The following is a 14,771-nucleotide window of genomic DNA, read 5'->3' as shown; positions in this document are numbered from 1 at the left end:
CAGGCTCGAGGTAGGCAGTAATTCACATGCACTGCAAGAGATAACACTTGCAGGAAAGACAAGCTCTAAAAATTCTCCTAAAGGAGGATGAGTAAATCACTAACTGTCCCAAGAGTAATTGAGATGCCATGATCACTGGAGCAGGCAGTCTGTAATCACGTTGTATTGACAGTTCCTAAAGATCAGTCTTCCTTGGGAGCTGCCTGGAGTGAAACCAAACTGAGCATGTCTAGAGGGCCTGGTGCAACACAGAGTGACAGGACCAGACCTGGCACCAAGTGATCCACTTTGGGTGAGGGACAGCACTCCCAGCCTTTCAGGGTAGTGCTGTGCACGGGTCCCTGTTCACTGCGGGAGTTCACAGCATAGCTCAGACGCAGCTCTTCACAGGGAGTGTGGCAGTTCATGTACACAGAGCCACGACTCAGCTCATCTGGTACTGTGTTCTTTGGAGTAGAAAGGCAGAGGTAGCTGATCTTGTTGTGGAACACTTGCAAATACAGTTTCCCTATAAATAAATATTGGACTTAAACATTTCTTAAATTGGCGTTTGGGTATTTAAGGTCATTTTTAAAAATCACATGCTTCCTTTTATACATTTGGGAAGCCATGTTAGCACTGGGTTTGCTATCACAGCTTTATGAACACCTGAATACAATCCTGGAAAAACAAGAATCTTAAAGACAGCCTGCTACCAGGTCCCACCCAACAACCCACAAAGACATTCCACTGCACCACAATAAACGGGATCTCAAATACACTTGGCTAAGACGGATAGAAACTCTTTAAATGTGTTAAAACCTAAAGTGATATATTAGATGTGTGGTTTTTGTGTTGGTACCAATAACCATTTTGCATTCTCTTTCTTGTAGGAGGTGAAGTCACCAAGCCCAGATTTGCTCAGTATTTCCATGGCAGCCTGGCCAGTCTGACAATCCGGCCAGGGAAAATTGAGAGTCAGAAAGTGATTTCCTGTTTGCAGGCCTGCAAGGAAGGTCTCGATATTAATTCTCTTGAGAGTCTTGGCCAAGGAATAAAGGTGAGGGATGAACTGACATCATCTTTGATAAAAATTTAGATCTGATTTATGAAGTGGAGAGCCCAAGGTAGAGTACACACAGTACAAATGTACTCCCAGAAGCAATGTAATTTCCCATAAAATCATGCAAAGAAAAAACAGAACAGTAGAAGAGCTGTGACACTGCAAAGAAAAATGTTTCTATTATTGCAGAGCTAGATGATCAGAAAGTAAGGCACTGCTGATATTTTAGAATTGCCAGGCTGTGTTTTCATGCTTGTTACTTCTACAGAAATAGATGTGATTGCAAAGATTTATTGAATTTTGATCTCAAGTAGTTTTAAAGCAGTGGAACACAAAAGTCCTAATGCAATACCATTCTAAAATTCAGTGTGTTCAAAGAGGAAAACTTTATGGTACATGAAAATTGAACAATGAAAACCCTAAAGTCAAGAAATTAAATTTTTAGATTTGAATATAAGTCATTATCCATCTTCATTATGTATATGATTACTGGTAATGTAGAGCTTTTTCTAAAGTTGGTGAACAACAGACAGGGAAATCCTGTTTCAGTTGACCTGGTAGCCAGATTGTTTCGCATCCATTCAGACAAGTTCTATTCTTTGGATACATATGTAGGATCTTGGCTATTCCAGTGAGTTGTACTGTCAGTTTTCCTTTACTGACACCATTATTTGGTGACAGTATTCTCTTGCTTAATGTAAATGCACTATGAAGCTGTTTCCTAGCACACAAATACTACTTCAAAAGGAGCTGAGCTTCAATTCCAACCCAGGAAGTTCCTTTGGGTGCAGACAATGCGTCCTGAGAAACTGCACAGGGGTGTTTTAGTGTGGGGTTTTCAGGGGCCAGGAGGATGGTGCTGTAACATTTCACCTGGAACATCCAGGGGGAATGCCATGGACTACATTTTATTAGCTAAACCTTTCCATTGTACAGGCTGACCTGAAATGTGCCCAAATGTCTGTCCAGGTGATGATGGGTTGCAGTGGTGTAGTATAACTGACACATTTTCTGAAAGCAAAGGTAAAAATGAAAATTGAAAGTGTAAAGATAAGGAGGAATTTTGCTAGCTCTAACTTTTACATATGAGGAAAGACCCCAAAGAATTCTTTTATTATTGTACCGATGACATCATTAAGTATCTCACATTGCTGCTTCTCACAGCAACATGTCACAGGGGTGATATGTTAGATAGATAAAAGCTGTTTATAAAAGGCAGTGCATACAAGGAGCAGGTAGGGATTTCTGGAACCCATGTGTGTATGCCTAATAGTAAATTCTTTGCTGGGACTTTCCATGAATTAAAGCACTGTACACTTAGTCTGTGGTGCTTAAAAGCATAGTAATTCCTCCCCTGTTGTTACCCTCTGAAACCTGACAATACTTGAGTCACCCCAGTTTCATGGGCTTGGGAAAATCCCTGTTCTACCACCCACTGCTGCTCCAGCGTGCATGACTGGCTTCCTTACTGTACTAGCAGCGCAGAGGGAAAACGGAAGACAAGGGATTGTTTTCTGCCTTTTTATGCTTTTTCAAACCTTGAAAACATCTTCATTTTCTGAAATACAGATGAGGCATAGTGGGTTTTTTTAAGTTACTGATGTTGCTTTTACTGCCTCAGCAGGCCAGCAGTGAGTGCAACAGCAGGAGGCAAAAATGAAAGGAGCAGCCAGAGAGAGATTGTGGAAGTGCTTCTTTAAGGGGCTGACGGAAGGAAGCTCAGCTGAAAGCAGAACAGTTGCCTGACCTTGAACAGAAAATGAGAGAGAAGGGTGTTGTGGTGTCAGAAACAAGCACACCTGATCCCAGACAGGCACGTGTGACAGCTGCACAGACAATGGGTTCTGTGGGACTGTGTACGTGGTGCTTTGCAGATTCAGTGTTGGCAAACTGATGCTGGAAGGTGTTTCTGGGCACTTTGGACCATGGAGATTTCACCCTTTAACCACCTAAGAAAGAGCAGTTTCTGACACGATAGTGTTGGACATTTTTGGGCTGCAGCCTAATTTTCAACTATCTGTAACAGCTCTCTGAGACACTGTCTAAACTGTTGCTATTTTTAGCTTTTTTTAATGAGAAAGACAAAAATGGCTCAGACTGGGGCTTTCTCCGGTCCCTTTGGCAGAATTCCAGCTGTTTTGGCAGCTGAGCTATTAACTGGCTAGCTACAGTCTCCTTTTGCTAATTTTATTCTCTACTGCTGCTAGCTTAAAGACAGAAAAAAGAAGTGTATGCAGGCTGGGACTCGTGTTATTCCTTCTCTTTGTTAAAAAATACCCTTCAGTGTTGTTATGACCCTCCTGCACAAGCTTTAAACCCAGTCCTCCATGTTGTGTTTGACAGAGAACCCTGCGCTTCCTCCTGTTCTTCACAGTCTGTTTGATGTGTTTTGCTTTTAACCTTTCTGGCTGCAAGGAAACGTAGACAGAACATCTTCACATAATCAATGCCCAGCTTTGGGGAGGGACTACATGGGAGAGAGAGGTGCATTTGCCTTCTGTGCTGACAACAGTAGAGTACAACATCATGGGGGTTATGCTGGTTTCCTCTGCAATGCAGATGGTTTACTGAACCAATTAACAGACAAAACATGGAATTAGGATTAATTATGATGAAGGTAAAAATCAGTCATTGGTTATGTCACAACACTGACAAAGTTTCTTGGTCAGCAAGACTGATTTGTGTTCGGTGCAATGGATTAGAGAAGGCTCGGGGCTACAAGAGCAGGCATTGACTTTGCAGGGTTTGCTGGCCCAAGTGAGCAGCTTTGTGCAAGGAGCAACTCCATCTTAAATCATGACACCCTTATTGATCATGAGACAGGATGGAGAGCCCCCTTTAGTGTGTCTGACGTTAATGAAGATGTAGGAGGCAAATGTTGTAATTGTTTTGTTCGTTCATGTTGAAATATATCTCAGAAAGGTAGCCCAAGATAAAACCACGCAGAAAGCAGCCAAAATATGCTTCTGCATGCTAGGCTGGCTCAAGGCAATGCTTTTATATGAGGAATGTGTTTAACCTAAAAAGATTACATAGGAATAATAATCATGGTGGTAAGTTAAGGTTTTGAACTCTACAGAGTTCAAAAATAAATAGCATTGGAAATTGCTGCAGAAATAGTATCAGCAAGGTTGATAAGGCTAGGCAAAGAACAGCAAATTGGGATTAATTTACAACAAAATTAATTACAACAGTAGTTATTTAGGTGACTGGTACAAGTATATGTTTTAGAGAACAACATGTGGATTCAGCCAGTGATAAGCTACTAAGATTTTTTTTTTTCTTAAATCCTTAAATTTTTAACTTATGTCTGTGCAACATTCCTTAAAAAATACATTATTTTGTACTCTGTATCTGGTCCCTTAAATACTAATTATTTGCATTTCTCCTAGTATCACTTCAACCCTTCCCAGTCAGTCCTTGTCATGGAAGGAGATGACATTGAGAATATAAATCAAGCCCTGCGAAAGGTCTCATACATCAATTCCAGACAGTTTCCTACTGCAGGCATACGACGTCTCAAAGTCTCATCTAAAGTCCAGTAAGTTATACTTCAGCTGAATTGAACAGATTAGTAACATTTTTAATGAATTGCTTTTTTCTTTGGCCATGTAAAAAGAATAATTTTGGCTAAATTAAATTGATAAATCATACTGCTTTGTTATTGAACCTAAAGGATTAATTTAATTTACTTTTATGCCAATTTACATGGTGGTTTTCTTTTGATATTATCTTCTTAAGAAACCTTTCTTGTTAATGTAATGTACTTGCATTCCCTTTATAGTTTGGGGCATACTGTCTGGACTGAATCTTATTTACTTTTAATTTTAAACATTTATAGTTCCTTTTGAGGATAGCCAGAGCCGTGACTTTTTAATGCAGGCGTGTTCCATCTAACAGAGGACATATCTGCAAGAACACTAGTTGTAGGTGTGCTTGAAATAGCCTCTGTGTGTCTGTCCCCTCACACATCTGTGCTGTCACCGAAGCACTGGTGGAGGGTGTTAAGCAGGAGTCTGTGTCCTTCCCCTTCCGTGCAGCAGCAGTGACAGAAGCTGCACAATGATGATGTTTACAGCTGGCCACAGCCTCTGCTGGGCTCCCCTCGGGCACGGCTCCGTACAGAGCAGGGAAAGCAGGGCTTTAGAGGGAAGACAAACACCGGTTCTGCCGACTCTCACCTGCTGTGGGCACAGTTCTTCTGAAGTGCCAGGCTCAGGGCAGTGCTGTGGGCTGACCTCCCTGTTTGGAGAGCAGTCTCACTGGATGCAGTCCAGTTTGCACACTCCAGGGCTGGCCCAGGTCCTGTGCCAAGATGAAATGAGAGAGAGTTTGTCAGGAGATTCACTTCCATAGCACAGTGCTGATTCAGATGAAAGTGGAAGTACAGGCACCTTTTGACCCCTGCAAATACTGGAGGGTGCCAAAAAGAGTTTATGATGGGACCAATTTAAATGGCTAATTAGGCCCTTTTAATCACACATGACAAGATAACCATGTTGTATTCATTAGCTGTCACTTTCTGAATTTAATGTTAGGTTTACTAAAGTTAGTTGTTACCTAGTTAACTTTTTTAATCATTTACTGCTCTGTTAAATGTCACTTAAACATTAAAATATTATTCTGATAGTGACCTTAGGAAAGACTGACTTTGTCCCTCAGTGTGAGCAGCTGTGAAGGTGGAAAGGGATGAGAGGGACAGAGCTTGCCTGTGTACACAGTGGTACAGGAATATGTCCCTATGTGTGTCGGTGTCCAAGGATGAACTAGACTGATCTGAGAGCCGTGAGCTGGGTTTGGGGCAGTGCCAGTGCCACACACCTCTGATGTGCAATGTGTTACATGCATTAATTAATGACTAATGTGTTTTTTCAGATGTTTTGGTGAAGATGTCTGCATTAGTATCCCAGATATAGATGCCTATGTAATGGTGTTTCAGGCCAATGAGCCCAAGATTACAATAACTGGCATGGACCACTTTGCTAGACCAGCTGCACAGTTTGAAAGTGAAAGAGGTGTTATTTTGTTACCTGACATCAGGATTGTCAGCACAGTCACTAAAATGGAGCATCCAGTGGACTTAAGAGAACATGACAGAGGTTTGTGTCTTTCTTTTTAAATATTATTACTTATTTTTAATGTCTTCTCATGTTTTTTAAAGGCTGGTGCAAACAAGTAATGCAAAGGAAGTCACTTCACCCAGATTAATTAGGCCACAGTAATGCTGCACTGAAGAAATTCAATTCAACACATTGAAAAATGTGCTGAATGGGTCAGAATGTGCTTCAAAAAAAGCAGATTTTCCATGTAGTGCCCATTTAGTATAATTCAGAATAATTCCTTCCTACTCGTCCTTTCATATTCTGTTACATAGGGTATTTTCATGAGAATGTCTCTACTTGTAACAGAATTTTGTTAATTGTGCTGATAAAGTGAAAAGCAGTAATTGAACAAAAGTTGAAGTTTTAGTCTGCTCTTATGTTTCCAGCTCTGATACTAGCGTGTGAGTGGTACTTGAGAAAGTAATCTTGTGCCTCAGTTTCCCACCTATAAAATGTATGCATAATCATTTAAAAATATTTCTCTTCAATGATGACAGTTTATTTTAATGCTGAGCAATGTGTGTATTATTATTACTCAACACTGGATGAATGTTCCAAAGTATAAATCAAATTTAAAATCATTGTCTATAAAGGAATATTCTTTTTGGATGTTTGTGTGCAAGGCAGATGAAATATCTCATAATTTAAGGAATCATTCTAAACACTGTTTGTTGGACTAGAATGAGCAGCAACTAGGTGTAGAAGAGAGAAAATGGGTAATAATATGCAAGTTTAGGGGCGTGGATTCCCTGAGGCCTACAAATTTGACTTGGTCTATATTTTTGGATATGTTACAGCTGTACCTATCGTTTAGGTACCCAAATTCACTGCACCAGGAGTTGGGAATCTAGGGCATAAGGCTTTCCTGTCTGTGCCCTCCTTCCCAATACACCCTCTAACATCAAATTCACAAAATGGGCAGGAAGTTCCAGGCTTGCTGTGTCTGTGCCCTCAGGGAGCTGCTTAAGCAGTTCTGCCACACACACTCTGCTAAGTTGATCAGAGAGTTTAAATATTAATTTGATATGCTACTCTTTTTCCAGTGATAGAATTATTTTTTTACTTGTACATATTGAAGGACAGTCAGTTTATAACTTAATTTCTTTGAGTCATACAGCATAGGATCTTGCTATTTATGATAATGCCCTGCTCTTGGATAGATGGCCAGGTCTTTGTAATGCAAATTGTTTATGGGGCATAGAGTAACTGAGAGAATCATCCAAGCATAGATATGTTGGTTGTGTATTTTTCCAGTTTGATTTTCCTTGAGGAACCTGGTATTGATACAGCATTGAAACACGGAATTTTTACATGAATTTATTTCCTAGATCAAATTTCAGTTTTCTACTTCCAGTAGTGTTCTTGGATGCCTTTTATTACAGAGCAATATATTTTCTATCTATCCCACTGGGTGTTTGTAGGCCTTCATCATCACAGCACCAGAACAGACAGGATACTTCTCTTGATTTGCTTCAAGTGTGCTGGATTTAATATCAGCAAAAACAGTTCAGCCATCTTGGCAAAAATTGAAAGCCCTGATGCAAAGCACATAAAATGACTGAGCTGGTTTGTGATCATTTATCTTAATTTCCTTCTTTTTTTTCATGATCTATGCCATGGGTTCACAGCCAATAAGCAAGTGGTAGTAGAGGAAATGCTCCACAACTTGGATTTCTGTGATGTTTTGGTCATTGGTGCAGAACTAGACCCTGAACAAGAGTGTTTAGAACTTGATCATGGGGAGCTGCAAGGAAAACATCTAGATGCCACAAATTCCACTGCAGGATATTCAATCTATGGTAAGTTCATGAAATTTATTTTCCCTTATTTTGTCACACTGGTTATATATTGGAATGAAAGCTCTAATATGTTAGAAATTAGACAGAAATCTGTGATTTACTACACATAAATATCCCAAGAGTGACTGTATCTTAAAAAACACAATTGCTTCTTGATCTTTGGATGTGCCTTGGTTTGCCCTTTGGATTCTCAGCATCCCTCCTGCTACTCCCCAAGTAAGGAAAATGGTATCCCTGCTTTCTTTAAATGTGGGGTTCTTGTGGACCATCACAGTGGAATGTGGGAGTGAGGGGATTCCTCAGTGTTCCTGTACAATGCTGGTACATTGGCCATCTTTTTTCTGATCGCTAAGTAATTTATTCTGTACCTTTGTTGTTGTATTCATCCCTCTCCATTAGGGAGCTACATTCAGTTCCGAAAGCTGTTCTCCCATGATCGAGTATCAGGGAATATTTGATGCCCTGTCATTTGCAGACTATTCTGCCAAGTTCCATGTTTTCTGTGAGCAGTTGATTTGTTCTGTATTGCTCAGAGCAGCATTCCCTTGCCTGTCCCTGAGCTGTCCCTGCCCTCCCACCCTGCAGGTGTGGACAGCATGTTCAGCTATGAGCAGGTGCTGCGGCAGCTCCGCTACCGCAACTGGGCCACCTCGGCCACCTCCGACAGGAAGTTCAGGGTCAAGTGCTCGGAGCTCAATGGGCGTTACACCAGCAATGAATTCAACCTGGAGGTGAGCAATGAATTCAGCTTGGAGTTGTGTTTTCTGACCTAGCACCGAGGCCTAGAGCCCAGGTAACAACTACAGGAAATTGCAGGACCTACTTAGCAATATGGTCAAAATTAATAATTGTTTATAAAAACTACTAACAGCTTAGTAATTGTTAATAAAATTAACAGTTATTTCATAATGCTTAGATAACACCTAAAAGCTGATTCATATAGCGAGAAGAAAAAGTCACTAAACAGGTAAATCAAAAGAGTCCTGTTCTGTGCCACTTCAGAGTCAACAGCCAGAAAGGTTAGAATGCATTTTTCATGCTAGAAGTTAGAAATATATTAAGCTGTGTGTTTTCCACTGGCATAAAAAAAGAAGTTAATTTGGCCTTTAGGATCTATGTAATAGTGTTCCTATCTGCTGATGAGCTTCATAGTCCAATGTAATATATGGAGCCAGTGGGCTTGGAGTATAAAACACTTTTTAGTATCTGGTCTCTTATTTTTCTCTTCTCCCAGGTTAATATCCTACACAGTTCCAACTCCAACTTCATGGACCATGTAAATCACATGATAGTCCAACCCCAATTACTCCAATCTGTTCAGCACCCTGAGGGGAGTGTAAGTGCAGTTCACAACTCAGGTATGTGGCACCTTCACAGAGACTGCTCACAATGATGCTGGTGTGTCAGTGCTTCCCTTGGGGTCAGCCTGCTCAGCAGACTAAAGCCCTGAGGTCCATTGTTTCAGCTTCTAAAACCTCTCAGAGATCATTGCACAGGTGTGAAAGAAGGTAACACTGAATTCTATTCTGTCCAACAATGTACTTTGTAATTGAAACCTGGTATCCTTTTTTAAAGTCTTCATTCATGGTTTTGTACTCTGACCCCCACAGTTAAAAAATGTCTTGTTTCTAGTATTGAATGGCATGAAGGGTAATGTTTATGCTCATATTGCCCTTGTGCATTTGTATTTCTGTAGCATATTAATTTCTACCCACTCCTTTCTAAACAAAAGGAAGAAATTGCATTATTTTTTAAATGTATAATTGCTGCAGTGCCTCTGTTAGCTGCTGTCAAGGCCTCAGTCTGGGCTCTCCGGAGATAAGATAGATTCATCTATGTGCAGCAGGAATTAGGATATATTTTAATTTAATTTTTAGGCTATATGAGTTAAAATATATACCCAAATCTGAAACCTTTTCAGTGAAGTTAAATCCAGGGCAAAGATACCTGTTTAAAAGTTGGATTCTGAAATCCTTTTAGCTGAATGATACATATGTAAAGAAGTAAAGCTGATCTAAAGTGTGGTCAGTTGTAAGTAGCTATATACAGACATGCTTAGAAAATTACTGTATTTTTCTTTACATTCTATAGACAGTTCACTAAAATGAAACTGGATGTTTAGTGGATAAACTATTGCAAACTAGGTTTTTTTGTTCCTAAATATTGTTTTGATTTCAGACTTCCAGAGCAAGGTCATAAAATGGGCTATGGACTGGGTTATGCTATAGCTCCTGGAACTGCAGTACCTCGAGGTACATAGAGAGTGGCAGCAGTTCTCCACTAACCTAATTATGGAACTCATTACATGCAGTAGTTCAGAGAGATTTCTGCCTGTGACTCAGTGGAGACAGGGGCTTCTCAGAGTGCAACCAAACAGTGAGGAAAAATGTCTTTAGTCCTCGAGAGTCTCCCAGGAAGGTTGTAACACAGGCAAATAGGGTGGCAATGCATTATTTTATTTCTGGGAGCTTGAGATTCAAATCACAAGTGTTTGAAACCTTTATAATATAAGCTTTGAGATGTACATTTTGTCTCAAGTAAAGTTAAGGCCTCAGCTGTAACCAGAAGGGGTCAACACGCAGGTGAGATAACAGAATTTTACTGCACAAACATTTGTTCTAAACTAATTGATTCTGCACTTCTTAACTATTCGTCTTCTGTAGTTAAGTGGCTCAAAGAGCAAAGGTGGGCCTGTTCACTTTTTAATTTATCATACTCAGGATAAGAAATATGTGAACACCATTTGTGTTTGCTCCACCTTAGTGGGTGGGCACTGGTTAGCACCTTCTGTCATCCCAGGCACTTGGCAGGTGTCTGTCCTGATTCTCAGTCCCAAGGAGGGAGTGCTGTGGGTTAAAAACTAACGAGGTATTTAGTGGGGTTTAGGCAATGTTTTCCACAGGTATAACTCCATTCCCTTTCCCACCCTTTGTTCCAGTTGTTCCCAGTGTGGCCACAATCGTTATTGTCATCTGTGTGAGCATCCTCGTGTTCATCATAACCCTGGGTGTGTACCGGATCCGCACAGCCCATCAGCACAGCTCTGTGGAGCGCGAGGGAGCCAAGGAAAACGAGATGGACTGGGATGACTCTGCTCTCACCATCACTGTCAACCCCATGGAGGTACTTTAACTGAGGCACAGCATTGTGTCCTGGCACTGCCAGGAGTCACTGGCTGGGCTGGCAGCGGGGTTTGAGCCTCTTTCAGGGTGCAGTTGTTCAGTTGTACGTATGTAAACTCAGGACCCCATCCCAGTTCTCAACTCTGCACACCTTGCTAAGATGTAATTGAGAACTTCAGAGTTGTTGTCATATATAATTACCAAAGAAGATGGTGAAGAACACTCAGGTACACCATCACTTCCATTCCATCCATGTCTGTTTGTAGGTACCCAAGATGATATAGTTTTTTTTGGTTTTAACCTTTTAATGTAAGCACTTATGCACTAAAGGGAGGGGAAATCATCAGTAGTTTAAAGAAGCTGATTTTGAAGGTTTAAATTTTGGCAGTGTGGCTACCAAAGATATTGGTTATTGACATTCCATTCTTCTTACAGTAGTTTTTGAATGTTTGCTACCAGCTTGTATGAGATTTGATGCCTAATAATCACATAATGATGGAAAGCAGATTTCCCCAGCATGTTAGCATTTCTAAATGCTCATTTGAGACAGCCACTGGCTGCTAAGAAGGCACCTTTCTGCTACTGTCTCTCTTCCATTTCTTTACATGTATTGTAGAAATATGAAAAGCCACACCAGATAGAAGAGGAGAGTGAGGAGGAAGACATAGATGATGAAGAAGAAGACACAACCAGTGCTGAATCAGATGACAGTGAAGAGGAAGAAGAGGAGGAAGAGGAAGTGATTGTCCAAAAGGGAGACAAACAGAATGCCACCAGGCAAGAGCAGTTGGAGTGGGATGATTCAACACTCCCGTACTAACAAACAGCCTGCAGCCACAGCTCTTTTGTAACAACCAATACAATGTTTTTTCAGTCTTTGAATTAATTGACAGGATTGGAACTTCTGCTTGCCTGTAACTGTTTTGCCTAAAATGATCTTGTTGTAGTAATTGATAATGACAGAACTGATCCTTTTCTTACAAAGCCGGGGGAAAATGTGGTACAAACCTCCTGGCACACACAAAGTAATCCAGAGCTTGATCTGTTAGCAAGCGTAGTTCTCAATTTCCTGTTTCTACCTGCAGGTGTGTGACAAAAGTCCTGTCACTCTATCCATAGAGGTTTTTGCCTTTACTACTTTTTTCACATGGGAGAGATTTCAGCTTGTTATGAAGAATTACTTCTGTGGGTCCAAATACCAGTTGCCATCTAACTTCACATTCTTATAGGTGTAAAAAACATAATCCTCCTCTGAACTGGGACTGGCTTTAGTGCTACAGGGCACAGATGCTGAATTCCATCTGTGGTCTCATCCTGCCTTTTGGATGTTAACTGTGTTATAGGAATACCTAGGACCTGACAGGGGATGCATGTGTGCCTATGTAGACGTGGACAGTGTATTTTTTCAGGCATGCTGTCAGACCCTCAAGAGAGGGATTTTTATCCAACCTACTGATAGAAATTAAAACAAGTTTTAGAAAAACAGCAACAAGAAGGGGCTGCTGAAGGTTATTAAAAAAAACCCCAGCTTGTTCTGTGTCCAGAGATTGAGTAATATGATTTTACGCAAACTGTAAATTCTAATGGGATTGATTCACTGAAAATCTGTAGAGCTGCTCATTAGTTATGGATTGAGCAATTTGCAGCAAATCAATGCTTTAAACCGTCTGTCTCATGGAATCATTAGCTTGCTGCAGCATCTTACTGAACTAGTGGAAAATAAGTGACCCCATTATTCCATAGCTATGTATGGCTGGGATTTAAACAATTATTTTAGATGAGGAAAATGTTCCCTTTTGCTTAGTGAATGCTAGCTGGAATTCCTGTCTGACTGTATTCTATAAAAACATTATTTCTTCTGTACCCCTGCCTGCCTGTAGTGCACAAGAGAAAGGAACAACACTGTGAGCTCTCTTCTGTGCTCATAATTCTCCCTTATTTCTTCTTCCTGAAGCCATTAATGTTGAGAGAAGGTTTTATAAAGTAGACAAGGAAAAATAAAACCTGTGTGGAACCAAAATAGCTGAAAATGAAAACTAAACTCTGAAGAGGTTGAGAGATTATTTTAGTTTGTTATGGTAACACAGCATATTTTTCTTAAACACTGTTTAAAAAGAAAAAAAAAAAAAGGAAAAAGCAGCGCTACATATACAATGTGTTGATAAGTCTGTGTGGTGTGGTTTTTGTCCCCCTTCCTTAAATACCTTTGCATCTTCAACTGCTCTGCTTACCAAATGCTGCAGCACTTGCTAGGGGAGCTGCTCTAATGCATAGAAACAAAATGGCATGGAAGTGAATGCTGCTTGGTGGTTCATCTGGGTTATTTTCCTGAGTACTTTGTTTTCTTTGCAACTTCATCTTTGACTTTTGCTTTCGTAATTTGCTGTTTAAAATGAGCTGCTTCCTCTTCTCCCCTCTCCCAGTCAGTCTAGCCACAACAGGACCTTCCTGAGTGCCCTGAATGGTGGTTGATGTTGCAAAGGGTACTTGGAGAAATCCTGAGGGTATCCACCTCCCTCAATACTAGGTTACTAACAGCTCCTGAATGTCGTGGGATATAGGGAGAATATATAGTGTATTTGGGAGTTCTTGTAATTCCAGTTTCTGCATTTGATAGCTGAAGGGAAATACTGACAGCAACTAGGCCTTGCAGTTAAATAACTAGAAAGTAAATGAAAGAAAAATCTATATTAATTTTAAAATTAGAGATATTCATGCTTGTATTTGTTGTGCCAGCAATCATGTTGTCACATGGTTGTTAAGACTGGCAATACAGCAGTTTTCTTTTGTTATCAATCCTGTTTCATTTTATTCTCTCACACGTATTAAACTTAGAAGAATATTTGCAGAATCAAGGCCACATAAGTACATTTTATCTGCAGGAATAACAACTGTAAAAATGTCCACAATTTCTGTGTAATACAAAATTAATATTTCTGAATATCTTGAACAAAAATGTTATGTTAGATCATTTCTTACCATCCTAGTATCCTAGATAATTTCCTAGTTTTAATTTTTTTAGTGATATGAAGCAGGCTCTTCATGATGCTTGTTATCAGCACATATCAGCAAATCTTTTTGCTCAAAAAAAAAAAAAAAAAGCAAATGTACATATTTAAAAGTCAATTTCAGATTTAAAACTAGACAAATTATTTTAAAGTTTCTGTTATTCCTGATTATTATTGTTGTTGTAGCAAGCATTAGGGCAACATGAAAACAGCAATTTACAACCTTATTGACAGCCTTTAATTCTTTTATATGTTTGTGAATTCATCAGTGTGTTTCTCCATCTAATATATTGACTTTTATCTTTTTGTTACTGGAAGCAGATCTTTTCAGGTTGTACTCGTACATTACACAAGAAGCAAACAAAGTATTTTCTCTACTGTAAATAAACCTACCTTTTTAAACCTAAGCAAAGTAATACAGGCATGTGTGTTGTCACTAAAACTTGGTTTGCAGTAAGATATTCAGCAAACTAAAATGTATCACTGTACGTATTTTAGATTACTCATTGGAGTGCATTATGCAGCATTTTTCATTTAAATAAATAGAAACATCCTTTTCACAAAATGGCAATGAGAATGAGAGACTTCTTCACAAAATGGGCCCTAGAATACTTGTGTAGCACTGAGAGCAGTGGCTTCCTGAGTGAAACTACTAACAGAAAATGAAAGAAATACCACTTTTTCTAAAACAATTCTAA

General features: G+C 39.8%; 1 protein-coding gene across 1 annotated transcript in view; it reads left to right on the top strand.

The window, feature by feature from the left end:
- The window catches only part of CLSTN2 (calsyntenin 2), a 205,799-nt gene extending 191,310 nt beyond the window's left edge, over nucleotides 1–14,489 (top strand). Inside the window, exons 10-17 of the mRNA XM_010405415.4 lie at nucleotides 873–1,039; nucleotides 4,435–4,583; nucleotides 5,918–6,141; nucleotides 7,773–7,943; nucleotides 8,529–8,674; nucleotides 9,178–9,301; nucleotides 10,882–11,066; nucleotides 11,682–14,489. Of these exons, the coding sequence (XP_010403717.2) occupies nucleotides 873–1,039; nucleotides 4,435–4,583; nucleotides 5,918–6,141; nucleotides 7,773–7,943; nucleotides 8,529–8,674; nucleotides 9,178–9,301; nucleotides 10,882–11,066; nucleotides 11,682–11,885 (1,370 nt within the window). The 3' untranslated portion in view covers nucleotides 11,886–14,489. The remainder of the gene's footprint in view (nucleotides 1–872; nucleotides 1,040–4,434; nucleotides 4,584–5,917; nucleotides 6,142–7,772; nucleotides 7,944–8,528; nucleotides 8,675–9,177; nucleotides 9,302–10,881; nucleotides 11,067–11,681) is intronic.
- The last annotated feature ends 282 nt before the right edge of the window (nucleotides 14,490–14,771 follow it).

Source organism: Corvus cornix, chromosome 9 (assembly GCF_000738735.6).
Source record: "Corvus cornix cornix isolate S_Up_H32 chromosome 9, ASM73873v5, whole genome shotgun sequence".
Lineage (NCBI taxonomy): Eukaryota > Metazoa > Chordata > Aves > Passeriformes > Corvidae > Corvus > Corvus cornix.
This window is presented reverse-complemented; position numbering and strand designations above follow the sequence as displayed.